At 35.0% G+C, this 26,287-nt stretch overlaps 1 protein-coding gene across 50 annotated transcripts in view; it reads right to left on the bottom strand.

The window, feature by feature from the left end:
- The window catches only part of CLOCK (clock circadian regulator), a 116,241-nt gene that overhangs the window by 47,558 nt on the left and 42,396 nt on the right, over positions 1-26,287 (bottom strand). For 32 of the 50 annotated variants that reach the window (XM_008536517.2, XM_008536522.2, XM_070614881.1 and 29 more), the window contains 5 exons: positions 18,866-18,957; positions 12,152-12,241; positions 9,999-10,058; positions 5,407-5,555; positions 2,406-2,497 (listed from right to left, as the gene is read on the bottom strand). In XM_008536517.2, coding sequence (XP_008534739.1) covers positions 2,406-2,497; positions 5,407-5,555; positions 9,999-10,058; positions 12,152-12,198 — 348 coding nt within the window. In that variant the 5' untranslated portion in view covers positions 12,199-12,241; positions 18,866-18,957. The remainder of the gene's footprint in view (positions 1-2,405; positions 2,498-5,406; positions 5,556-9,998; positions 10,059-12,151; positions 12,242-18,865; positions 18,958-26,287) is intronic. The other 18 variants (XM_070614895.1, XM_070614905.1, XM_070614901.1 and 15 more) reach the window with 1 other exon arrangement.

Below are 26,287 nucleotides of genomic sequence, written 5' to 3'. Positions count from 1 at the left end.
GATTTCAGTCCTAGTTCTTCCATTAACTAGCTATCTGACTTTGGACAAGCTGCAACTTCTCTGAGCCTCATCCATAAAATGAAGAGGCTGAACTGAATGATCTAATCTCTTCTACTAGTAGTTCTAACATTCCAAGATAGAGCCTTCATCTGAAATTCTGCTGAAAATGTTATCTGGACTGCCTATCCGTAATCTGATCAACATGACTACACAAGAGTAACACAACTGGGTTAATTGGACCTAGGTTGCAATATATACATACACTTGAACATATTCTTGTATCTTGCACATATCTTGGCATATTAATGTTAGAATGTATATTTCCTTGGTAGTTGTAAATACTCACTGAAAATCAAAAATATGCTTGACATATTAAAAATAAATAAATGTAACTTTTTTAGAAATGTAACCTTAAAAGCTGTGAGGATAATCATGAGAAAACTAATTTTTTATTTTCAAAAATTTTAATATGTTTAAGTTTTCTCTGTTGTATATTATAATCTCTAGAATCTTTATTTTTTATACTTACCTTAGTATGTACTACAAGTACCTTGGCAAATAAAAAAAAATCTGCCAATTGTTAAGAAAAATTTGAAGCCAATGCTTCTCTGTTTAGCTCATTAGTGAATAGGTAATTTACCTTAATTAAAGTTATTAATAAATGAGTATAGATATTATACCAATTTAGGAATTTATAAAAAATTTTTCATACCAATAAAGCAGGGTAAGTAAATAGTTTATGACTGACACAGATCTTATTAAACCATTGCACTGAAAATATAATCATACAATAAAAATTATAGAGTGATTAAATGAGTTATTTCCTTTCTTTGTTGTAGACAATAGCATTTCTGTACCCGTTCATAAACACATTACTTATATCTAAACAGAGAATTTTGGACAATGTCAAACTACTTTTTAGAGGAAAAACATTTTAACAAATCAGGAACTATTATTTGGTTTACAACTTAAGTGTACACTAACTTAAAGAGCTAATTGCTGATTACTGAGCTAAGTTCTATGCCATGGCTAGCTTTTACTGAAAAGTTTCACGAGCGCCACTGTGCACAGGGGTTGAGGCCATGGGGATCAGAGGCCAGTCTACCTTCAATGAATCCTAGGTGAGCTACTTACTGTGTTACTTTGGGCAAGTTTCATAATCCCTTTGTTCCTCAATTTCCTCAAAAGTAAGAAAGGGACACTAATAGTATCTACTTCATAAGATTCTTGTGAAGATGCACTGAGTTAATATGTAAAAAGCACTCAGTTATTTTTCAGATTTTAAACACAGGTTTAAATATATGCAATATATATATATACCCCAACAAATTTTCATATGGTAACGTTTTTGCTGACTATATAAAGACTTAATTAATCCAGTGATTAACTGTTCCATCTAAAGTATAAGTAAAAAAATAACTCAATTTGCAAAATACTCTATGTTGCTTCAGACTCAGTCAATATACAAAGACACTTGAGACATGGTCATTACATACACATACATGACACAGACAAAGCTTAAGGTCTAAAATAATAGACCCAAGCAAACAAGACAAGAAATGTAAATTATTTAACAAACTCTACATCCCCATTTCAATTGCTTTCCTGTACTCTTTCTATGTCTACTTTCTGTTATGTATTTTTCTTATCCTTAGCCGTTCCTGCCTGTTTCCTATTTACTATAAATTTTTATGGAAATTTGACAATCAACTCTGTGTACTTTGTGTGCATAGCAGTTACCTATATTATTCTACATATGAAACAAAAAGTAGAAAAATAAAATTGATAGGTATGAGTGACAAAATTTTTGTGGATTTTACAATTGATTATATGAGGTATTAAATTTTTCAATTACAAGCAAATATACTCTGAATTGTTTTCAAAAATAATTTTTTCACAGAATAACATTTACTTATTTACTTTTAAAACTTTCTACTTGAGTAAGAAGAGTTGCCTTTCAATGTATGTTTCATTGTTTTAATATTTTCAGAGTACTTCACTTATCATTTTATGTTGTGTTAGGGGGATTTTAATTTGTTAAAAAAAATCCTACTGTCTGGTAAGATAAATTTCATGTGATGAATAATACATATTATTCTTCATTTGAACGTTGTTAATGTGGTCTCAGGTAGAGAAACTTGGTAGCTATGCGTTTCTGACTTTTATCAAGCCTCTCACAACTTTAGATAATATTGAAAATATGAAAATTTGGTATTACTTTACCGCTTGGTGCTATTTCCTTACAATACTTAAAACCAATTAATTTTAATTGAAGATACAATTTATTGATTTACAATGAATTAAGACTTTTCAATATTAAACTGTTAAAACTATACTAAAATTAGTCACCCCTGTGATTTCTTTTGTAAGGAAAATAAAACCTCAAAAAGTAAATCTGGACGTACCTCTAACATTAATTGTGTAAACTCTTCATTACTAAGGAATGTAGGTTTCCAGTCTTGTCGAATTTCACTAGCATCTGACTGTGCAGTAATTTCTGTAAACAGATTATTTGACACATTAGTGACATACTCCAAACACGGGGGAAGGGGAGGAGGGTGGTGCAAAAGTCCTACAAGTTGCCTTCTCTCCTCCCACTGTAAGGAAAGACGGGAAGCATAGGCAATAACATTTGTTGGTCTAGGTAAGTATCAGGAGGTCCAGGTTTTGGTATGATGAAATATTTGAGCTAATGTGGCAAGTTATCTCCTTGGATTTAGTGTCTTGGAAATACTAGTCTCTGGCTTTTCCAGGGAGCTTTGATAGCCTATGTTGCTGATAGGCCTGAGATTGTTTCCTGCTTGACAGAACAACCAAAACCAAATCAGAACAAGCAGATTAGATCAAGCGTTATGAAGAAATTCTCTTCCTCTTCCTTTCCTTGACATTTAAATGGCAGAATCTAGAGCAGACATAAGGACATGAGCCTGGAGGAAAAGAGCCAAGGAGGTCAGCCAGTCTGCTTTAACAAAGAAGACTTTAGGCCTGCCTATTGCCTGGCAGAAAGATTCCTCCCAGACAGAGGTATACTATTCTTAATTAATCAAGGAAACTAAATTAAGATTTCAGGCAAAACCTTTATAGTAATAATCCCAGAGTGGTTTTGCTTAGTATCCTCTCGCATGTTTTCTTAGTGGTAGTGACTGGTCAAAAATTTGGAGATCCCTGGCTTGGGGCACACATTTTAACACTATTACTACAGTTTATTTTGCAACATACTTCTAATGGACTTAGTTATGAGAGAGCTATTCATAAATGATGAAACCTGAACTATTTAGGTAATAAATGCTTTTCCATTTTTAAATGCAGACATACTAAAACAACCAGGCAAAATAAAACTCCATGTCATAGATTTTACTCTACAAAATATACTCTAATGTACAGTGAAAAGTACAGACTAAGTTATTTTAATTTTTCTATATAAATATAGAGATATACAAATATAGCATATTAAATTGACACCCCAAATTTGGCATACTGGAAATGCCTGTACTAGAATATGAAGAGTAACTTAAGAAGTCCAGCTACTAATTCTGTGGAACATAGTCATGCTTTTCAAATTCACAAGAATTATATATACTCTGAAACAAGAGATTTAAATCCACAAGCAAATCCCATCAAGTTCAGTTAAACATAGACTTCTTTTAGAGTAATAAGCATATAAGAATTCCCTTTCAATTTAAGGAAAATTTTACTTTTGTGAGAATTATATATCCAATTTTGAAAAAAAAAAGCTGATTTACTTAATGCCAAAATTAATACTCTATTTCATTTCATTCAACAATCACTTACTGAACCACAACGTCTGAGGGACTGAGTGTGCTATCTAACAAGGGACACTTAGGTTAGTGGAAATGCTATGTGCAGAGGTAAAATGTAATGATAACGGTGGCAATAAAAATGAAGACCAGCAATTTTGACACATTTACAGAAGAATCAGCAGAATTTGGCAACTGTGATATAGAACTAATAAGGAAGATGAAAAACATCCAATAGTCTTTTCAGGTTTGAGTCCTTGGGGGACTGAAAAGAGTTAGGAAATGGAAATGGAAAAAGGACAAATGGAAAAGGAAAGTTGAGAGAAAGAGGTGACTTGACAAAATGAAAATGAATTCAGTTTTGGATGCATCGAGTTTGAGGACATGCAAAAGAAAGATCCAGAAGTTATCTGGTAATAAAAGACTGAAAAGTTTGCATCTAAAAGTATAGATTTAGCCGTTTAATAGACAAGCAATAGCTGAAGCTATAGAATGAGATAATCAAAGGAAAGAGTGTAGGGAAAGCAAGAGCATAAGAGATAAAATCTTGAGAAATGTCCAATTTAGAGGGCAGAAAAAGAAAGAAGCAAGCAGTTAGTTTCAGTTAGGAAGAGGGAGGTGAATGAAGAAGTGCCGTATAACACAGGCCAAGAGAAAAGAAAGCCAGTGGAGGATGGATGAAAATTTCCACTGCTTCAGAGATGCAGAAGAGGATGAGGTATAAGAAAAAGCTATTGTTTTACTAGAGGCAGAGGGGGTGGGGGTAGTGGCATTAGTGAAATTAACAAAAATAATTTCAGAGTGGTGGAGCATAAACCAAGCAAGTAATGCATTACTGAGTGAGCTAGGCAGATGTATATAGAGGCACTATTTATAAATTTTCCTTCTGAGAAGTTTTGCAGTTTCATTTGCGTCTGAAAAAGGAAAAGTCCTTATACAAGTGTTTCATCTATTATCTCTGTTACCAAAAATACTTAATATTCTTTGAGTTTTCTTTTCATGATTCATTTAATCAAAATGATTTTCTTCAATTAACAGATAATCACTTTATTTTAAAACATAGTGTTTATTTCCTAGATAAACACTGAAACAATCTTTATGAGGCCCTCACAATCTGGCTCTTGCTCTTCTTTCAAATATACCCATAACCTTCCAACTCATTGAACGTTCCCTGCTTCTAGGCTTTTGCATATGCTATTTCCTATATCCTCCATGTGAAATGCTGTTTTTCCTGACTCAACCTGAAAGGAAGACTCAGTTGAAAAACCAACTATTTTTAAGCCTCCCGGACACATTCTTTCCTCTGTGTTCTCACAGCAAGTTTACGGTTTACAAACACTACTCACATTATAATTATCTGCATTGTAATTAGCTGTTCACATGCCTGTCTCCCTCGGCTTGAGTTACTTAAGGGCAAGGATGGCTACCCTGTACCACAAGAATCTAAGATATAATAGGCACTAAATGAGTGTTTGTTGAATGAAAGAATGAACATACCAGGAAATCTTTAAAAAGGCAATTGATTTCTCTCTCTTAAAAAAGATTAAGAAGCATCCAATCTTAAGCATGACTGCCAAGATTCTACCACATTATGCTTTAAAGGAGAGTTTGTTACTAAAAAACTCCATTTTACAAAGTTAAAATTTACCTTTATGTTTTCGTAAAAAATCGATGCTCTTCTGTAGAACAGTAGATTTGTCCATCTTTCTAGCATTACCAGGAAGCATGGATCCCAGTTCTTTAATGAGAACATTAAATTGATCTCTACGTTTCTTTTCAGATTTGTTTCTAGATACTCTGATGAAATAAAAAATTAAATAAGCAGTTTTCAAACCATTTAATTACACAGTTTACTACAATGCTCAATTTGGATACAACTACATAGCATAGACTCTGTCAATATACATGGTAATAAATATTTATCTCCTAGGTTACCAACAATATACAGTTAATTTGGGCAATAATTTGTCTTCTCAGTTTATCACTAAAGAAACTTTTATATAGTAAGCATTTGGCATATATATGTTTTTATGAAAATGCCTATAAGACAAACATTCAAATTTCAGGTTTTATTTAATCTAATATTAACTACAAGAATTTGTATTTTCGAGGGCCGGCCCCACGGCCGAGTGGTTAAGTTTGCACGCTCTGCTTCGGCGGCCCAGGGTTTTCCTGGTTCAGATCCTGGGCGCGGACATGGTACCACTCATCAGGCCATGCTGAGGTGGTGTCCCACATCCCACAACTGGAAGGACTCACACCTAAAAATATACAACTGTGTACTGGGGGACTTTGGGGAGAAAAAGGAAAAGTAAAATCTTTAAAAAAAAAAAGAATTTGTATTTTCCTTATTAGGTGATTATGAATATTACTGAGATACATTTTGTGAAAGCACATATAATGTGTAAATAAAATTATTAAAAATTATCAAAGAGGAGAAAGTTATCCATTTCCTTTAAGTTTTAAATCACAAACAGAAATCTAAGCATGAAACTCCCCCTGCCATCAGGCTAACCCTGCACTCTCTCTCTCTGTCCCACACCAGGCCTCAGAGCTGTAGCCATTTGCATATCTGGCTCTCCATTAAGCTATAGGCTCCTTGATAATATAGCCCAAATGTTTTCATCTAAGCTTGTAAGCATAACACCTAAAAAAGTTTATGCACTCAAAATATATGTGCTAAACGAATAATTACTAATGTTCTATGTGAAGCAGTAACCAGTCAACAAATATTTGATTGCACTGAGACCTTGAGACAAGTAAATGCAATTATTTATAGAGCAATTAACCTCTATAATACCTCTAATTACCTGCTTTGTGAAGTCAGATTTTCAAATTCAGTTTTTGTTTAAGCAAAGTATACTACTTTCCCAAAAAGTCAGAGGATAATTTTACTTATTTTTTGTTTTCCAGTAAAGAATAAGTATTTATTCTATATTAGTACTGGAAAAAAATGTAATTGTTTAAACCTCTTCAGAGACATAATAGATATTAACTGACTCCCTCATCAAACATTGTGTGCTTGCTATAATGACAGAGACTGTGCTAAGAAGGATTAAGGATACTGGGCAAAGACAAGCCCTTTCAAGAAATTCACCTAATTCCTATGGAAACTCAGAGGAATCAGGGATGGCATCCTAGTGTGCTAAATTGAGTCATGAAGGCTGAGTGAGAAAAGGATAGTAGTGAGGTGTGTACAGGTCATTCCAGGCATAGGAAACTTGTATAAAGATGAAAATCCATCACAAGTAAGCATGGCTAATGTGGCTAGTGCACAGGCTTTCTGTTCCCAACTATGCTAGAGTTAGGGGTGGGTGAGAGTAATAAGTACTGAAAATAATTCAAGAAGTTTTTATGCTACATAGAAGCATTTTAGTTTCATCCTGAAAGCCATGGGAAGGCAGTGAAAGGTTTTAAGCAAAGAAATGATATGAACAGAATTGCTTGTCAATAAGACCATTCTGGCATCAATGATGAAAGGATCAGTGCTTGGCAAAACACATTCATTTAGCAAATACTATTGAAAAATTACTGTATGCCAGTAGACTGGAGGGTAGATGACCATTTAGGAGGCAAGTGCAATATTCTAGCCTATAAACCATGGCAGCGTTAACAGAGCAGTGTGGGTTTGAGGGTTAAGAGGCAGAACTATCAACTCTAGGTAATTCAGGTTTGGTTGGGAGGGGGAACGCAAAAGGGAAATCTAAGGGGATCCCCAAGTTACTGATAATGCTGATTACCAATGTGAAATATAACATGTGATACTGGTTTTGGTGAACAGATGATTTGGGGAGAATTCAGATATTGTGAAATTGCCTGTTTGACATTTTAAAGGTCATACACAACAGGCTTAGACAGATGGACCTAGCTATGTTCCTCTAGAAAAGAGTAAGCATGAAATAAGCATCTGAGAATCAGTATATATGAAATATCTGAACACATGGGTTTGAGGTAAAAATAACAGCCAATACTTATTGTATAATTAAAGTGCCAAGCACTACTGTAAACATTTATGAAATATCATTTATTCCTACTAGGTAGACTTTATTATTATTTTTCTTTTCTTTCTTTCTTCTTTTTTTCTCCCCAAAGCCCCAGTACATAGTTGTATATCATAGTTCTAAGCCCTTCTAGTTCTACGTGGGATGCCACCACAGCATGGCTTGATAAGCGGTGTGCAGGTCTGCGCCCAGGATCTGAACTGGCAAATCCCAGCCCGCTGAAGCAGAGTGTACGAACTTAACCACTACAACAGCGGGCCAGCCCCTATTTTTCATTTTTACAGGTGTGACAACTCAGGCATAAAGAAGAACATGCCCAGGGTCATACAGATACCATGAAGTAATAATCCAAATCAGCCATTTTGACTCCAGAGGAAGAAAATATATAGAAATCAAGTATCACTGCCAACTCTACCACTGGATCACACCCATTAAAGCAAACTTTACTTCATATTATATTCAGGTTGGAAGTACTCAGCCCTTGTGATGACTTCACTGATAACAGGCCACAGATGTTTCATTTTGGGGGGCAGGTATAAAACTCCCTTTCATCTTAGTTTAATGCTAAGGTCTTTAACTCATCATTGTTTTCAGTAAGAATTCAATGTGGTCCTGTTTAATCTGACAGCATTATTATAAAGTTCCTTCTCTTTCTCCAAGCTTTCCCACAGCCACAGTCTTTTTGGTTCCCTAAAAACATGATCAAACCTTCAGAGCCTCTGCAAATAAAATACCCTTGACTCACCTTATCCATCTATTAACCTGGCCTTTAAGACTGTCCAAGTCCATTCCTTAGAGTTCTGCCTCTTCATTAGGGCAGGCCTGATTATTCCCAACTTATCAGAGATTCTATCTCTACCCTGAAGCATTTTGTAAGAAATTTCCTCCACTAGACTGAGGTTAAGGGATAGGAGTTATCCTATATAGTGTTAGCTTCAAATTCAAGTCTTTTTATTTCCTTGAATAAAGTTATATAGCTTTCCTCAAAATCTTCTTCTCAGATGTATTTTAATCATTAAAATATTTAGCAATTTACCTGGTTACTGTGAATATTTTTCTCATCCCAGTACCTTTCATTTTACTAAATACAGACAGTGAGGAATTATTATATGCATATCTTTAGTATCTGTGTATAATGCTACAACACCCTCTGCCCCTGTCTAAGCACCCACAAATTCAACATGGCTGGGGAAAAAACAGTGTTTACCACTCACTCTCAAGGACCACAAACTTGACTGCGATGCTACCTGGACCCACCCTCCTGATACTGTAATTAACTGTCAAGGATCCTATTCAAGGTTGAAGCCCACATAAGGTCATCACCACCAAGGCTCTATATCCCAGTCCCTCACCTACTTGATAATACCTCTTCAACAATTCTTTCCTCCCTCCTCTCTCCATCATCTACTTTCCCTTCTATTAGAAAATGGAGGCATGTCAAAGAGCACAGGAACCAACCGTAAAAGATGCCCCCCGCCAATGACCAAAGCTGGAACAATTTGAGGAACAAAATAAACAAAACAGTACTAGAGTATATCAAAGTATAAAATAAATATACATGAGACCATACAGATATAAATAAATGGGAGACAATTTTTTTACAGAAGAATTCCAAATATGTGTAGATATCCCCTTCTATGGAAAGTGGAGCTTAATTCTCCTCATCCCTACTCTGAAGATGAGCTGCACTTAATAATTTGCTTCCAAAGTATAGAGTAGGTTAAGGGAAAAATAGTAACTATAATGGTGAATCCAGGAAAACTCTACCTTAGCTACGTGATGAAGGTTAACATGTCTAGTGATATCATATACATATTATGTACCCATAATATCATGTGATGAGAAGGGCACCTCTAGAGGATAATTTTATTTAATTTATAAAGAGTATTCTGATAGTCTAAGCTCTTCCACTTTGCTAATATATCTAAGTTCTTAAGGCACACAGCTTTTGGAAATCACTGATTTACTATTTACTTTTACATTTACAGTCATGCATCATTTAAGGACAGGGATACGTCTTGAGAAATGCATCATTAGGTGACCTTGTCATTGTACAAACATTGTAGAGCATACTTACACAAACCTAGAGGGTATAGCCTACTATGCACTAAGGCTACGTGGTATTAACCCTATGGGAACATTGTCATATATGAGGTCCATCGTTGACTGAAACATTAGGCGGTGCATGACTATACTTACTATTCATTTATTTACTATTTTATGTCTTAAGTTGAACTACCTTTTTGCTTTGTCCTTGTCATCTTCTTCCACCAACCCATCAAAAATACTACCATCATCTCTAAAAGAAAAAAGAAAGTAGATAGAGAAAATATAAGAGCAGTTTCACTAAGCAACGGTAATACTAAAATGACACGTGAACAAATCAGTTATATCCTAGGATTATTGTAGAATCAATGGACTGTACAACTGCAAACTCAGTAACTACTAACCTGTTTTCTAATAAATACTAGAAAATTAAAGTTTAGACATATTTAATTCCATTTTTAAAAGTTTATTACAAATGTGAATTTTAAAACTACTTACTCAACTGTACTATACAGGCATACCACATTTTACTGTGCCTCACTTTACTGCACTTTGCAAATATCATGTTTTTTAACAAGACTCTCCACCAATAAAAAAGATTACAACTTGCTGAAGGTTCAGATGATGGTTAGCATTTTTTAGCAATAAAGTATTTTCAAATTAAGGTATATATAGTGCTTTATTAGATATAATGCTATTGCACACTTAACAGACTACAGTATAGTATAAACATAACTTCTATATGCACTAGGAAACCAAAAAAATTCATGTGACTCATTTTATGGCAATATTCACTTAATTGTGGTGGTCTGGAACAGAACCCACAATATCTCCGAGGTACGTCCATATATACAACCATGGTAAACTAGAATTTAATTTAATTAGAGGTTAAGTATCATTTCAAATTTTTAGTAACCAGTGAAAACTTATAGAAAGTCAGTGTATTTGCCATTATATAAAATGATTCATTTGAAATTATTTTTAATTATAATAACATAGTTTAAAAAATATATTTTCGGAGACATTCACTTTATAAGACCACAAATCACTCATAAACATCACAATATGTAGCACATTGTTACATTTTCACTGATTACTGAGTCATCTGACAAATATTTATTAACACTCATGTGCCAGGCTCTGTTCTGGACATAGTTACCCGACACAGAGGTCCCTGCTCTCCTACAGCTAATTTTCTTGTAGAAAGAAACAAATCAACACTAAAAAGTATGATAAGTTTTATTCTTCAAAAAAGGGACGATGTTTTAGTTACTGGGTAGTTACTTTAGTCTAAGTGGTTAGGGAAGGACTTGTTGAAGTGGGGACATTGGAGCTGAGATCTAAGTAACAGTAAGGGGTTGGTTTGGGGAAGATACAGATGAAGAGCATTCTAACAAATAAAATCAAGAGCATGTGTAAAAATCTCATGGAATTATTGTGAGGTTAAGCAACATATAAAAAGCATTCTGCACATTAGCTGTCAAAGAGTAGATGCTTAAAATCTGTTACTGTATTTCATCAAATTTAGGACATCATTGACTATAAGACTTAGTATTTTATATGCCACTAAGAAAGAAAAAAAAGCTACCAATTAAACTATGATAAGCCAACTGTAAGATGAATCCCAACGTCAGAGATGTTAAAATGTTAAAAAAAAAAAAAGAAGCCTTAACAAAGAAAGACAAAGGTTTTATCTTCTTCCCAACAGTAAGATTTAAAGATCATACTTTCAACTAATGAAATCCTAATTACAGTCATGTGTCACTTAACAATGGGGATATATTCTGAGAGATGTGTCCTTAGGTGATTTCATCCTTGTGCAAGCATCACAGAGTGTAGTATACAAACGGAGATAGTACAGCCTGCTACACACCTAGGCTATAAAGTACTAACCTTATGGGACCACTGTCATTGACCAAAACACCATTATGCAGCACATGATGGTATAGTTACCTCTTATCAGTCACAAATGCTAAAACGCTTAAAGGGATGAAGTTAGCACCAAAAGATAAGGAGAAAAAAGACAAGAGATAAGGAGATAGAAGATTCTATAAGGTACCAAGGAAACATTTACAACTGGCACAAATTTCTTTCAGAACAGCTCTGACCAAATCACTGAAAATTATAGTCAAAACTTCTTTAGAAAACAAGTCATCTGCTGTTGACTGTGGCTATAGATAATATATCTTTCTTACTATTACGCTATGTTTGCTCAACACAGAAATTAAATATAAGAGTAATTTAAGCAGAAAACTCCTTTTATCAGTGTGATATAGACCATTACTCTAATAGTGAATTTTAAAATAGCTTTATATAATTCCAAATAAAGAGTCTCTAAAAACATACCTGTCAATCATCGAGCTCATTTTACTACAGCTTACGGTAAACAACATAACATACTACGTTTTCGTCTTGTGGTAGACATTTGTACTTCTCCTTGGGTGGAAAAAAAAATAAATGGTCATTAGTTGTCTAAAAACTTATTTCTACAAACACAGTAATCTTGGGAAATACTCTATGTTAGTATAGAGACTTCAAAATGGTTTTCTTTGTACCAAAGGCTGGAACATTATTTTCAAGCAAATACCTTTAGTTGGGGCACATTTGAGGCTTTCTTTCCTTCTAAAAAAAGGACTACGGGGAAAAAAAATTCAAGTCCGTAATTCATTTTCTTTCTATTATAGAATAATCAAAATTAAAAGCTACTCTTAATATTCAGTATATGTATTAGACTATGTAACTGTAAACAGGCTGTAATAATACCATCTAATCAGCAACAAACATTTGTTGAAATCCTATTTTCTGTTAAACAGTATGCTAAGTTTGGGGATAAAAGGATGAAAGACAGTCTCTGAAGGCAAAAAACCGCAATTGAATAGGGAGATAGATACCTAAATAATTATAATAAAAGTGGTAACAAAGGTATACAGGGAGGAGTCACAGGAAATATTCTCGATGACAATGAGTTGTCAGGTAATCTAGATTGTTGTTACTGAAAATATGGTCCAGACACCATCAGCACTGGCATCAATGATAGCTTGTTAAAACAGAGAATCCTGGGCCCCACCCCAGTCCTACTGAATCAGAACCTACATTTTAACAAGGTCCCCATGTGATTTGTACGATCATTTAAGTTTGAGAAATAACAGACTAGAGGACAAGACAGGTAATAGCTGAAAGGATTCTAAACCACAATAAGATAAGAGAGCAACATATGTGAGAAACTTAAGAGTGAGTTCAGCATGTTCTTTAGAGAAAATCTAGGCAGGTTACAACTTAAAAGTTTTAACTACTAGAGCATAAAGTGAGAATAAGAATGGTAGAGGAGTGAAGGCAAGTCAAGTATAGAACAGTCTTATTAAAAAGAGTCTCATACCTACATCAAGGAATTAAAATTTACTACTTTAAAACTGAATCATAAGCCTAATATTTGTCTCGTCTATATTCTATACAGTTTTTCTAAAGTATAAGGCAGGTTTTATCCACACAATATACTTACGTTCTATAGTTATGAGTTAAATATTAAATAACCACCTTAAGTCTAGTAAGTATCCAACAGTTTTGAGGCACAAGACATTCTACTTTAACTGTTATAATTTTGATTTAAAATTTAGAAAATAGTATAATGTATAACTCTAACTAAACCAGAGAAGAGTAAAGGTGTTCTCACAACCCGAGATTCTAAAATATTCTATCATTGTTTTCAAATGTACATTCATGAGAGGGAGAGAGAGTAACCGTTGATAAATGATGCTACATTGCCTTGAGGTTATGGCTGCAGAAGTGGGAGTGTGAAGGGCTAAGAATTCTTAAAAGAAAATGAGCAGGGGAGTCAGAGGGAAAAATAAAAAGAACTAGCACTAGGATAAAATACTGATTTTAAGTGTCTGGGTCAACATTAGCAGATGAAACACAGAATTACAGTACTTTAGAGTTAGAAGAGACTTTAAAGATCAGCTAAGTACAACCCTCTGGTCCAAAAGACATACTTATCATCATGGTACTAACAGGTTGGTTCTATCACTAGAACAAAAAGAACAGTGCAAAGGTAACAGAGCCAATTAGGGTGAATTTAGAAAGAATAGTTTCAGCTTAAAGTTAAAAGGCCAGATCTGAGCCTTATAAGGCACCAAGTATATGCTTGTTTAATTATCAAGAGGTAGGGTAAAAAAGCAAAAAAAAAAAAAAAAAAGAGGACCCCAAGAATTAGGGCTTAGACTACAGGAAGGGCCATCCTGACTCTAAGAAGAGTGAATCCAAAATGATTTAGAAGATACAGACTGACAGCCTATTTTATTACTGTTGTTAACAATATTTTCCCAAACATTATTTTTTGTCCAGATAACTGGACAACAGAAGACTGTATCTCTAATAGTCTAGTCAAGACCTTTTCTCTACTCTTCCAGCCAACTGACAGGTTTGCCATATTTAAGGGACAGATAAGAGAAGAAGTGAAATAGGCCCGACTATGTCCTCTAGAGTATTTGTGAGAAGATTCCTCTTAACTCCTTTAGTGTCTAATTAATTTTAACAAAACAAAGCGGTAATGGGGGAACAGCCAAAAGATCTTGTTTGGGGACTACCCTAAGATTCACGCTTTCAGTATAAAAAAGATTAGCCAGAATCACACTTGCTCGTGCTATGGATTCTAAGGATTCAGTTTTAGAAGACACGCAATGTCCCTACACACAGCAAGGGATTTCAAGTATATAATCTAATATAGATTAAATCTTATTATTAAAAGTCTCTTATTTTTAAATATTGATATTACTAGGCCAGTATGGCATGCAATAATCTTTGAAAGGATCAGTTACTGTCACTGGAGTCCAAAGTTCACAAATTAAACTATAAAGGATCGAGTTACAGCTGGGAATCAAATGCTCCTTTGCATAAGCAACTTGGGCTCAAAGTCATTCAGTGATATGACTTCCCAGCGGGTGAGCACCACATTAGTATTTTATGACAGCAGAGGGCAAGGACAGCATAAGTCTTCTATAAATATTTTAAAAACAAGCTTTAAAAAATATTTATTAAATGGGAAGATATTGCCACTAAGAAACTTTATAAACAGCTCAAACTAGCCAAATACAGAAGCTGATATGTTTTTAATTCAGCATGCAACATCACACATAATTAACAGAAAATCTCAGTGCCTGCAGTCCATCTTTAGAAAAGAACCCTTATACATAAAACAACACATTCTGCATTAAAAATAAACTGTGCTGTATCTAACGACATGATACTACTTCTCCTGTGAATTCCATCTGCTGTCACCTCTCAAGGCTTTCCATTCCTACATTACAAATTTCTCCCTCTAAACTGGATTATTCCGACCAACAGTTCAGGATTTTACCTTAAAAAACAAACAAAACAAACCCTCCCTTGACCTATCAACCTGCTTCAGGTACTGCCCTCCTTTTCTGCTCCCTTTCACAGGAAAACTGCTTGTCAGAGTTGAGTATAGTTGCTGTTTCAATGTCTTTAATACCATTCACTCTCATTTTAAAATTTGGTGTTTATTTTCACCAATGTAGTACATATTCAAAGTTTAAAGTGTCCAAATAGTTTTATAAGACTCATTAAAAAATCAGAAGGCCTCTGATGCTCATTTCCCATTTTCCACCACTTTCATCTCTTTAACTGTTTCTTTTGGTAGTTAACACCCTATCTCTAACATCCTTTATTTTGTTACCTGATTGTTTCTGTTTTTGGCAGGCTGCCTACACAGTCCCAATGCATCTGAGTTGTCCCAGGGTAACTATTAAAATTGTCTCCTTTTGCTCTCAAAAGTTTCTAATTCTGGAGCTGGCCCCGTGGCCGAGTGGTTAAGTCTGTGCGCTCCGCTGCAGGCGGCCCAGTTGTTTCGTTGGTTCGAATCCTGGGCATGGACATGGCACTACTCATCAAACCACGCTGAGGCAGCGTCCCACATACCACAACTAGAAGGACCCACAACGAAGAATATACAACTATGTACTGGGGGGCTTTGGGGAGAAAAAGGAAAAAACAAAATCTTTAAAAAAAAAAAAAAAGTTTCTAATTCTAAGAAAAATAAGAATTTAGCTCTCTTTGATTTACTCATCCTTACCTCATACACATGCAGACTTGCCCAATTCCCAAAATCATAATTTTGGCTAAGTGATTATATTCAGAGTTAACATTATTATGACTGTAAATGTAATTCACAGCCGAGCCATATACAATTACCTTCCTTTTCTGAGTAGTTAATAATTATTTTATTATTTATCTAGTTGTCTATATACCTATCACCAATTTAGCCCCAAACTCTTCCCAGGCTAAATCTACTCTCAATATTTTCTAAAAATAGTACACATTCTACCAATTTAATCTTCTCACAGGTATTTTTCTTGGCACCTTCTATTGGGAGTGGACACTCTCTATAACTGGTGACAAGCTGCCATCTGTGATCACTATACACTATCTTCTTGGTGATTTCCTGGGTCTCTACTTAAGTTGCATTCCCTCTTTCTCGTATCCTATGGTTTTACCTTTTTTAGTTTACTTCTTTATTTTTGTTGAGTACCTCCTATAATAACTGACCAAGAAAGGGGACATGGCAGATAAATTTTTTTGTGACATCACAAGTCTGAAACTGTCATTAGTCTATCCTTAATCCTTAACAGTTTAGCAAGATACTGAATACTGGGTTGGACATCATTTTTCACTCAAAATTATGAAGGCTCCATTGTTTATTTTCCAGTATGGTATCAAGAAGTCCAAAGTCATTCTGATTACTGATCCTTTATATTTGCCCTGCTATTTCTCTAGTTCTGGAAGCTTCCCTATGTTTTAAAATTTAACAGTCATATGTCCTATTTTGGACTTACTTTCATATCTTTTGGTCACTCTACAGGTACTTTCTACCTGAAAACTTGTGTCCTCTAATTCTGGAGAGTTTTGTTGAATTATTCTCTATTTCTCCTCTCTATTTCCTCTATTCTCCCTTTCTGGACCTCCTGTGATTTCAACATTGGAGATCCTGAGCAGTTGCTCCAATTTTCTCTCCCATTTTCTCTTTGCTTTACTTTCAATAGATCAGTTTTATTTTTCAACTCTTCCAATGAGTTTTTCATTGCTAATTTCATCTCTTATTGTTTCTCTTTCATGTTTCATGGATTTAGCATCTCCTCCTACCTCTCTGAAACTATTAAATGACAGTTTGTGTTTGTTTCCATTTTTACCTGCCTACTTGGTCTCCATTTCCTCTCACTTGGTATTTTCTCTTTGGGTTTGGTCTTTGACTCTCACATAACAGGCTTTCCTAAAATATCTAGTGATCTCTGGCCACAGGTTCATAAACATCACTGAGGCTCTATGTGATAGGGCTTGCTGACCAGGAACTTTACTGCAGGAATCTCATGCTGGAATACTTCTTTGGAGGAATTCTTAATGTCAGTATTTTCAGATCTTTTCTCTTTGGCTGGTTATAATTTCCAGAGAAGAATCTTCTAAACCATTGACTGAAAATTATAAAAATCTGGTAGCCTAGGTTCTTAAACCCCCTATTTTCAATATGTGCCCCCATTATAAACTGTGTTTGGTGCCCCTCTACTTTTATCCTTGCTAGAGAATAAATTTCCAGTCTTCTGCTGAGACAGGGAAGGGGAAGTTAGTTGCCTGGGATTCCAAAGTCAGGAAAAGGATCTATGGCGTATAATCACCTCTTACACAGGTGTGCAACAAATCATCCTCTTTTTTGTCCCATCCTCAGTCTTCAGGCAGAAGTAGAGAGTGCTGTCAATTCCCGAACATTTTAGAGGTTTCACAGTGCCATGAAGTTTGTTTCTCAGGATTCTAGATGCCACAAGACAGTTACCACACTTCCTTTTGCTTTTCAGGTTCCAAAATTTTGTTGCAATTGTTTCCTCTCCCACTCTATTTGTTCTTATGAAGCTATGTCTTTTGTGAAAAAATCTTTTCACTTTAGCTTTAATGGAGTTTTGAGAGGAAACAAAATTTAATTGTATTTTTTGCCATCTTAATTGGAAGTTCCCATTCTCTCTTCATCAATTTTAATTAGGCTTTCATCCTCACCTACTCCCAATGAGATTGTTCACTATTATTAGAGTTATTGGTGACATTCATGTTGTCAAATCTAATGGCTGCTTTACTCTACTCTCTATTTGACCTCTTAGTAACATGTGATGGAAGTGACCACATTCTGCATTTATAACATATTTCTCTTTTCTTGACTTCTGTAACAGAACGCTTTCCTGCTTTTCCACCCAACTCGCTGGCTGCTCCTTCTCCTCTAATTAATATTGCCATGTCCCAGGACCAAATCCTTCTCAAACTATGTACACTTCCTAGATAATTTCATCCAGACATAATTCTAAGTATCTCTCTATGCCAGTGACTCCCAAATCCACTCCCCTTGACCAGATTCTTAACTTCAGAGTCATATATCCAACTACCTTCTTGATATTTCTACAGACTTTACAGGTGTCTAAAATATAGCAAAACAGAACACTTGACTTTGTAAATTTGTTCCTCTCCCAGTTTTCGTCTCCAATCTAAACTCCATAAACTCTTCTCCTCACTTATTATATTCCAGCCACATTTTCTCTTTGTGTTCCTCAAGCATTCCATGGTCATTTTTTGTTTCACTGCCTATAAATCTCCCCTCTCAGATCTTCACAGGACTGGCACATTCTTGCCACTCAGATCTCAAGTGCAATATCCTTCTTCAACGAGGGCTTTTCTGCAGTCACCAGTCTCTATCACATTATCTATTTTAATTCTCTGCATAGAACTAACCACAAATTTTTCATTTGTTTGTTTATTTTTTGTCCTCCCTCACTTTAGAATGCAATCTTCATGAAAGCAGAGATAGCTTGCGTCTTATTCCTAGTATCTAAAATAGTATCTGAATATAGCTGGCACAATAAATGTTTTCGGGTAAATTAATACAACAGGAAAAATTTTTTAATGAAACTTTCCTCAAGTTAGTGTGTCAAAATAGTTTATGGATTCCTTTATATATTCTTCTGGAAAAATGTCATTCCAAAGTGTGGTTCTAAGGTACAACTTTCTCATTACCTTTTGTATTTTTTGGTTCTTTTGAACTGTTTCTTCAGAAAACTACAGGTTCAATGTATTCTTCTATATGGCTGACCATCAGTCTCAGAATTCTGTTTAAATAAGAAAAAGTTTATTAGATTTATTCAACTTACATACAAGTTTATCACGAAAAAGATTTTCAATAATTTTTAAACATAACAAAATTCAGAATTTTATCACAAAAACATATATAACAAATGTTAAACTCTACAAATGGTTTCTAAATACAACTTAAAAATAAAAAGAAACTAAAACAATCACTTTTAATTCTACTATAGAAGTTAGAAGACAAAAGCATAAAAATAACTACAAAAATAGGTTAATGGATACACAATATAAATAGATGTAACTTGTGACACTGATAACAAAGTGTGGCAGGGAGGGAGAGAAGTAAAAGAGCAGAGTTTTTGAAGTTAAGTTAAGTTTAAAATACACTGTTAAAACTGTAAGATGTTTTATGTAAGACCACTGGTAACCACAAAGAGAACACCTATAGAGGATACACAAGAGGAAATGAGAAAGGAATCAAAACAAGCCACTACCAAAAAAGAAAAAAAACAATGTAACACAAGTGAAGAAAAGAGAGAGAAAAAGTGACAAAAAGTGATAAGAAGACAAAAACGATTAACAATCAACAGAGTAAGTCTTTCCCTATCAGTAATTACTTTAAATGCAGACGGATTAAAGTCACCAATCAAAAGAGAGTGGCTAAACGGATTTTAAAAAAACAAGATCCTACTATATGCTGTCTACAAGATACTCACTTTAGATTTAAGGACACACATGGGATGAAAGTGAAAGACTGGAGAAAGATATTCCATGCAAATAGTAACCAAAAGAGCACAGAAGTGATCACATTTACATCAAACAAAATAAATATTAAGTCAAAAACTGTCACAAGAGACAAGGGACATTGTATAATGATAAAAGGGTCAATTCATCCGGAAGATATAACAATTATAAATATATAAACACCCAACATAAGAGCATCAAAATATTTGAAGCATAATAACAAACAATCTGAAAGGGGAATTAACAAAACAATGCCATTTACAGTAGCATCAAAAAGAATAAAATACTTAGGAATAAACTTAACCAAAAAGGCAAAAGTCTTGTATACTGAGAACTATAAAACACTTCTGAAAGAAATTAAATAAGACACAAATAAATGGAAAGATATCCCATATTTGTTGACTGAAGACTTAATACTGTTAAAATGTCCATACTTCCCAATGTGATCTACAGATTCAACATAATCTCTATCAAAATCCCAATGGCATTCTTTGCAGAAATAGAAAAAGAAATCGTAAAATTCACATGGAACTACAAAGGATCTCAAATAGCCAGAACAATCTTGAGAAAGAACAAAGCTAGAGGCCACATGATTCATGACTTGGAAACATATTACAAAGCTACAGTCATCGGTATAGAAGAGGCATAAAGACAGACATAGATACCAATGGAACAGAACAGAAAGCCCAGAATAAACCCATGCACATCTGATCAAATGATCTGCAACAAGGGTACCAAGACTACATAATGGAAAGGACAGTCTCTTCAACAAATTGTGCTGAGAAAACAGGATATCCACAGCAGAAGAATGAAATTGAACTCTTATCTTACACCATACTCAAAAGTTAAATCAAAATGGATTAAAGACTTAAATGTAACACCTGAAACTATGAAACTCCTAGAAGAAAATACAAGGGAAAAGTTTCAGGACATTGGATTTGAAAATGATTTCTTGGATATGACACCAATAGCACAGCAAACAAAAGCAAAAACAGACAAGTGGGACCATATCAAACTAAAAAACAACTGCACAGCAAAAGAAACAATCAACAGAGTGAAAAGGCAACCTATGCAACAGGAGAAAATATCTGCAAATCATATATGTGATAAGGGGTTAATACCCAAAATACATAAAGAACTCTTACAACTTAACAAAAAACAAGTAACCTGATTTTAAAAATGGGCAAACAACTCGGACATTTCTCCTAAGAAGACATACAAATGACCAACTGGCATATGAAAGGATGCTCAATCATAAGAGAAACGTCAATAAAAACCACAATGAGATATCACTAAACACCTGTTAGCATGGCTATTATAGAACAACAACAAAAACACAAAAAACAGAAATTAACAAGTATTGGCAAGGATGTGGAGAAATTGGAACCTTGTCCACTGTTGGTGGAAATGTAAAGTGGTGCAGCCACTATGGAAAATAGTATGGAGGTTTCTCAAAAAATTTAAAAATAGAACTAACATATGATCCAGGAATCCCATTTCTGGGTATTTATCCAAAAGAACTGAGAACAGGATCTTGAAGAGTAATTACACTCTCATGCTCACTGCAGCATACTCACAATACCCAGAGATGGAAACAACCTAAATGTACATCGACAGATGAATGGATCAAGAAAATGAGGTATATGTATACAACCATTATTCAGCCTTAAAAAAGAAGGAAATCTTTTCATACTTGACAACATAGACGAACTTTGAGGACATTATGCTAAGTGAAATAAACCAGTTATAGAAGGACAAATACTGCATGATTCCACTTACATGAGGTATCTAAAGTGGTCAAATTCATAGAAGCAGAAAGTAGAAGATGGTTGCCAGGGACTTGGGGGAGGGAGAAACAAGGAACTGCTGTTCGACGGATAGAGACCTTCACAGTCATGCAAGATGAAAAGTTCTAGAGATCTGCTATACAACAATGTGCATATTGTTAACATACTGTACTGTACACACTTAAAAATTTAACAGGGTAGATTACATATTATGTGGTTTTTTGTTGTTTTTTTCTCTGTCCATTTACTTTATGTGTCTTTATATTTACAGTAGATCTCTTGTAGACAACATATAGTTGGATCTTGGTTTTTGATCCACTCTGATAATCTGTCATTTAATTGGTGCATTTAGACCATCAATATTCAAAGTGATTATTGACATAGTTGGATTAATAACTACCATATTGGTTACTGTTACTATTTATTGTCCTTGTTCTTTATTCTTATTTTTGTCTTCCACTCTTTTTCTGCTGTTTGTGGTTTTAGGCATTTTATAATTTTTTGAGCAGTTTACCTGATTCCTATTCTCTCCTTTCTTAACATATCAGTTATACTTCTTTTTTTTCCTTTTTTAGTGGTTAGCCTAGAGTTTGCAATATAGATGTACAGCTAATCCAAGTTCACTTTCAAATAACAGTGTACCACTTGACAGGTAGTGTGAACACCTTATAACCAAATAATTCTAATTCCTCCCTCCCATCCCTCGTATTATTGCTGTTATTCATTTCACTTATATGTAAGCATATATGTATATATACATATACACATACACGTAAGATATATACATAAGCATACACAATCAAATTCACCATTGCTATTATTATTTTGAACAAATTGTTATGGTAGATCAATTAAGAATAAAAACAATAAGAGTTTTTTTATTCTACCTTACTTATTCCTTCTTCAATGCTCTTTCTTTATGGGTTTCCAAGCTTCTGATCTATATCATTTTCCATCTCTCTAAAGAATTTCTTTTAAGGCAGGTCTACTGCCAACAAATTCCCTCAATTTCTGTATGTCTGAGAAAGTCTCTCTCTCCTTCATTTGTGAAGGATAATCACAGGGTACAAAATTCTAGGTTGGTGAGGTTTGCTCCCAACACTTTAAATATTCCACTCCACTCTTTTGACTTGGATGGTTTCTGAGGAGAAATTAGACGGAATAAATTTTTTTGTTGTTCCTTTACAGGCAAGGTGATTTTTTCCTCTGGCTTCAAGATTTTTTTTGTTATATTTGATTTTCTGTAATTTGAAAATGATAGGCCTAGGTGTCATTTTAGGGGGGCTTTTATCCTGCTTGGTGTTCTCTGAGCTTCCTAGATCTGTGGTTTGGTGTCTTACATTAATTGGGGAAATTCTCAGTCATTACTGTTTCAAATATTTCTTCTGTTCCATTCTCTCTTTCTTCTCCTTCTGGTATTCCCATTACATGCATGTTACACCTTTTGTAGTTGTCTCACAGTCCCTAGATATTCTATTCTGCTTTTTTTCAGTCTTTGTTCTCTTTGCTTTTTGGTTTTCGAGGATTCTATTGAGATATACTTTAGTTCAGAGATTCTTTCCTCACATGTCCAATCTACTAACAAGCCCATCAAAGGCATTCTTCATTTCTGTCAGGGTGTTTATCTCTAAAATTCCTTTCTGGTTCTTTCTTAAGATTTCCATCTCTCTGCTTATATTGCCCATTTGCTCTTGTATGCTGTCTACTTTACCCATTACAGCCCTCAGCATATTAATCATAGGTGTTTTAAATTCCTAGTCTGATAATTCCAATACTCCTGCCATGTCTGGTTCTGATGCTTGCTCTGTCTCTCCAAATTGTGTTTTCTGCCTTTTGGTATGCCTTCTAATTTTTTCTTGATTGCTAGACATGATGTACTAGGTAAAAGGAACTGCTATAAACAAGCTTTTAGTAATGTGGCAAGGTGTGAGAGGAGGGGAAGCATTCTACAGTCCTGTGATTAGGTCTCATTCTTTTAGTGAGCCTATGCCTCTGAACTGTGAACTTCACAAGAGTTTCTCAGTTCTTTTCCTCCCTCTTTAAGTGGGATAGGATGAAGTGAGTGGGTATTTCACTTCCTCCAGGTCAGTTAAGCTCTGATAATATTCCAGCAGGTTAGGCTCTGGTTAACTAGTTTCCTCCAAGGGCAAGCCTTGTTAAAAAGAACAGAATCTTCTATATTTCAAAATGATTCCTTTTTCCCTTCCCCTGATGGAAGCAAGAGGAGATTTTCCTCTGATATGTACTGTGGGAACCTGGTTGAGCTCCTGGAGGTAAATCTCACAATATTGTGGAAGTCCCTATGACTGAGTCCCCCCTAGAGATTTGGTTTTTTTCCCCCTAAAGATTGGTACCTGAGCTAACAACTGCTGACAATCTTTTTTTTTTCCTTTTTCTGCTTTTTCTCCCCAAATGCCCCCCCCAGTACACAGTTGTATATTTCAGTTGTGGGTCCTTCTAGTTCTGGCATGTGGGACACCACCTCAGTGTGGCCTGACAAGCGGTGCCATGTCCACGCCCAGGATCCGAACCAGCAAAACCCTGGCCGACGAAAGCAGAGCACATGAACTTAACTACTTGGCCACGGAGCCAGCCCCACCCCACCTAGAGCTTTTAACTGTAGAAATTATTCACAGTGAGCCTCCAGCAATATATCAATTACAGTTCAGGTTTCCTAACCAGCAGTGGTTCCTAAGACGGTTTCACCTTGTGAGTCTCTGTTCTGGGAAGGCATAACTCCTTCCATTTATCTGACTCTCCAATCTTGGGGCAGCAGTTTGCCTTGTGTCCTCTTCTCTCTTACGGATCTAAGAAGAGTTGTTGATTTTTCAGTCCTGAGATGTTCAACTTTTTACTTGCTGTTAGGATGGAGTGGTTACTTTGTTGTTTGGTGTCCTTTTTTTTTTTTTTGGCACAAATAAAAAAATCTAAAACTAAAAGTTACTGTCACTTTAATAAAAAATAATTTTTAATGTTTAAATCATAAAGTCTATTTGTATCTCAAAGTGTTTAAAGTAAACAAATTTAGGGTAGACTTTCAATTTTTTAAATGTACATTTTTATTACAGTAAAAAATGACAGAAAAGTAAAGGTACAATATATTAGATTAAGAATGACAATTACTTGCCAAAACAATCCTGAGAAAAACAAACAAAACTGGAGGTATCACACTCCCTGAATTCAAAATATACTACAAACCTATAGTAATCAAAATAGCATGGCGCTGGTAGAAAAACACACACACACATCAACAGAACCGAACTGAGAGCCCAGAAATAAAACCACAAATCTATGGAAAGCCAATCTTTGACAAAGGAACCAAGAACATACAATGGAGAAAGGAAAGTCTCTCCAATAAGTGGTGCTGGGAAAACAGGACAGCTACACACAAAAGAATGAAAGTATACTATTATCTTACACCATACACAAAAATTAACTCAAAATGGATTAAAGACTTGAATGTTAAGACCTGAAACCATAAAACTCTTAGAAGAAAATACAGGCAGTACACTCTTTGACGTTGGTCTTAGCAGTATCTTTTCAAATTCCAGCCAGGCAAGGGAAATACAAGAAAAAGTAAACAAACAGATCTACATCAGACTAAAAAGCTTCTGAGCAGCAAAGGAAACTGTCAACAAAATGAAAAGACAACCCACCAACTTGGAAAAAATATTTGCAAATCACATATCCAAAAAGGGGTTAATTTCCAAAATACATAAAGAACTCAACAATTCAACAATAAAAAAATGAATCACCCAATCAAAAGATGAGCAGAGAATATGAACAGACATTTTCCCAAAGAAGATACACAGAAGGCCAACAGGCACATGAAAAGATGTTCAATATCACTAATTATTAGGGAAATACAAATCAAAAACTACAAAGAGCTATCAAGTCACACCCATCAGAATGTCTATAATTAATAAGACAAGAAATAACAAGTGTTGAGAGGTGGTGGAGAAAAGGGAACCCTCATACACTGCTGGTAGGAATGCAAACTGACGCAGCTACTATGGAAAAAAGGATGAAGTTTTCAAAAAATTCTATTCTCAAAAACTTAAAAATAGAAATACGATATGATCCAGCTATCCCACTACTGGATATTTATCCAAAGAACATGAAATCAACAGTTCAGAAAGACTTATGCATCGCTATGTTCATCATAGCATTATTCACAATAGCCAAGACGTGGAAGCAACCCAAGTGCCCATCAACTGATGAATGGATAAAAACGTAGTATATTACACACACACAATGGAATGCCACTCAGGCATAAAAAAAGACAAAATCGTGGGGCCAGCCAGGTGGCACAGCAGTTAAGTTCCCACGTTCCACTTCGACGGCCCAGGGTTCACAGGTTCGGATCCCAGGTGCGGACACGGGCACTGCTTGGCAAGCCATGTTGTGGCAGGCGTCCCACATATAAAGCAGAGGAAGATGGGCACGGATGCTAGCTCAGGGCCAGTCTTCCTCAGCAAAAAGAGGAGGATTGGCAGCAGTTAGCTCAGGGCTAATCTTCCTAAAAAAAAAAGACAAAATCGTGCCATTTGTGACAATATGGATGGACCTTAAGGGCATTATGGTAAGCAATATAAGTCAGAGAGAGAAAGACAAATACCATATGATTTCACTCATATGTGGATGATAAAGACATAAACAAGGAGAACAGGTTAGTGGTTACCAAAGGAGAAGGGAGTGGCAGAAGGGCGAAAGGGGCACATATGTATGGTGACAAATAAAAACTAGATTTTTGGTGGTGAACACAATGCAGTCTATATAGAAACTGAAACATAATAATGTACACCTGAAATTTACACAATGT

This window comes from Equus przewalskii, chromosome 3 (assembly GCF_037783145.1).
Source record: "Equus przewalskii isolate Varuska chromosome 3, EquPr2, whole genome shotgun sequence".
Lineage (NCBI taxonomy): Eukaryota > Metazoa > Chordata > Mammalia > Perissodactyla > Equidae > Equus > Equus przewalskii.
This window is presented reverse-complemented; position numbering and strand designations above follow the sequence as displayed.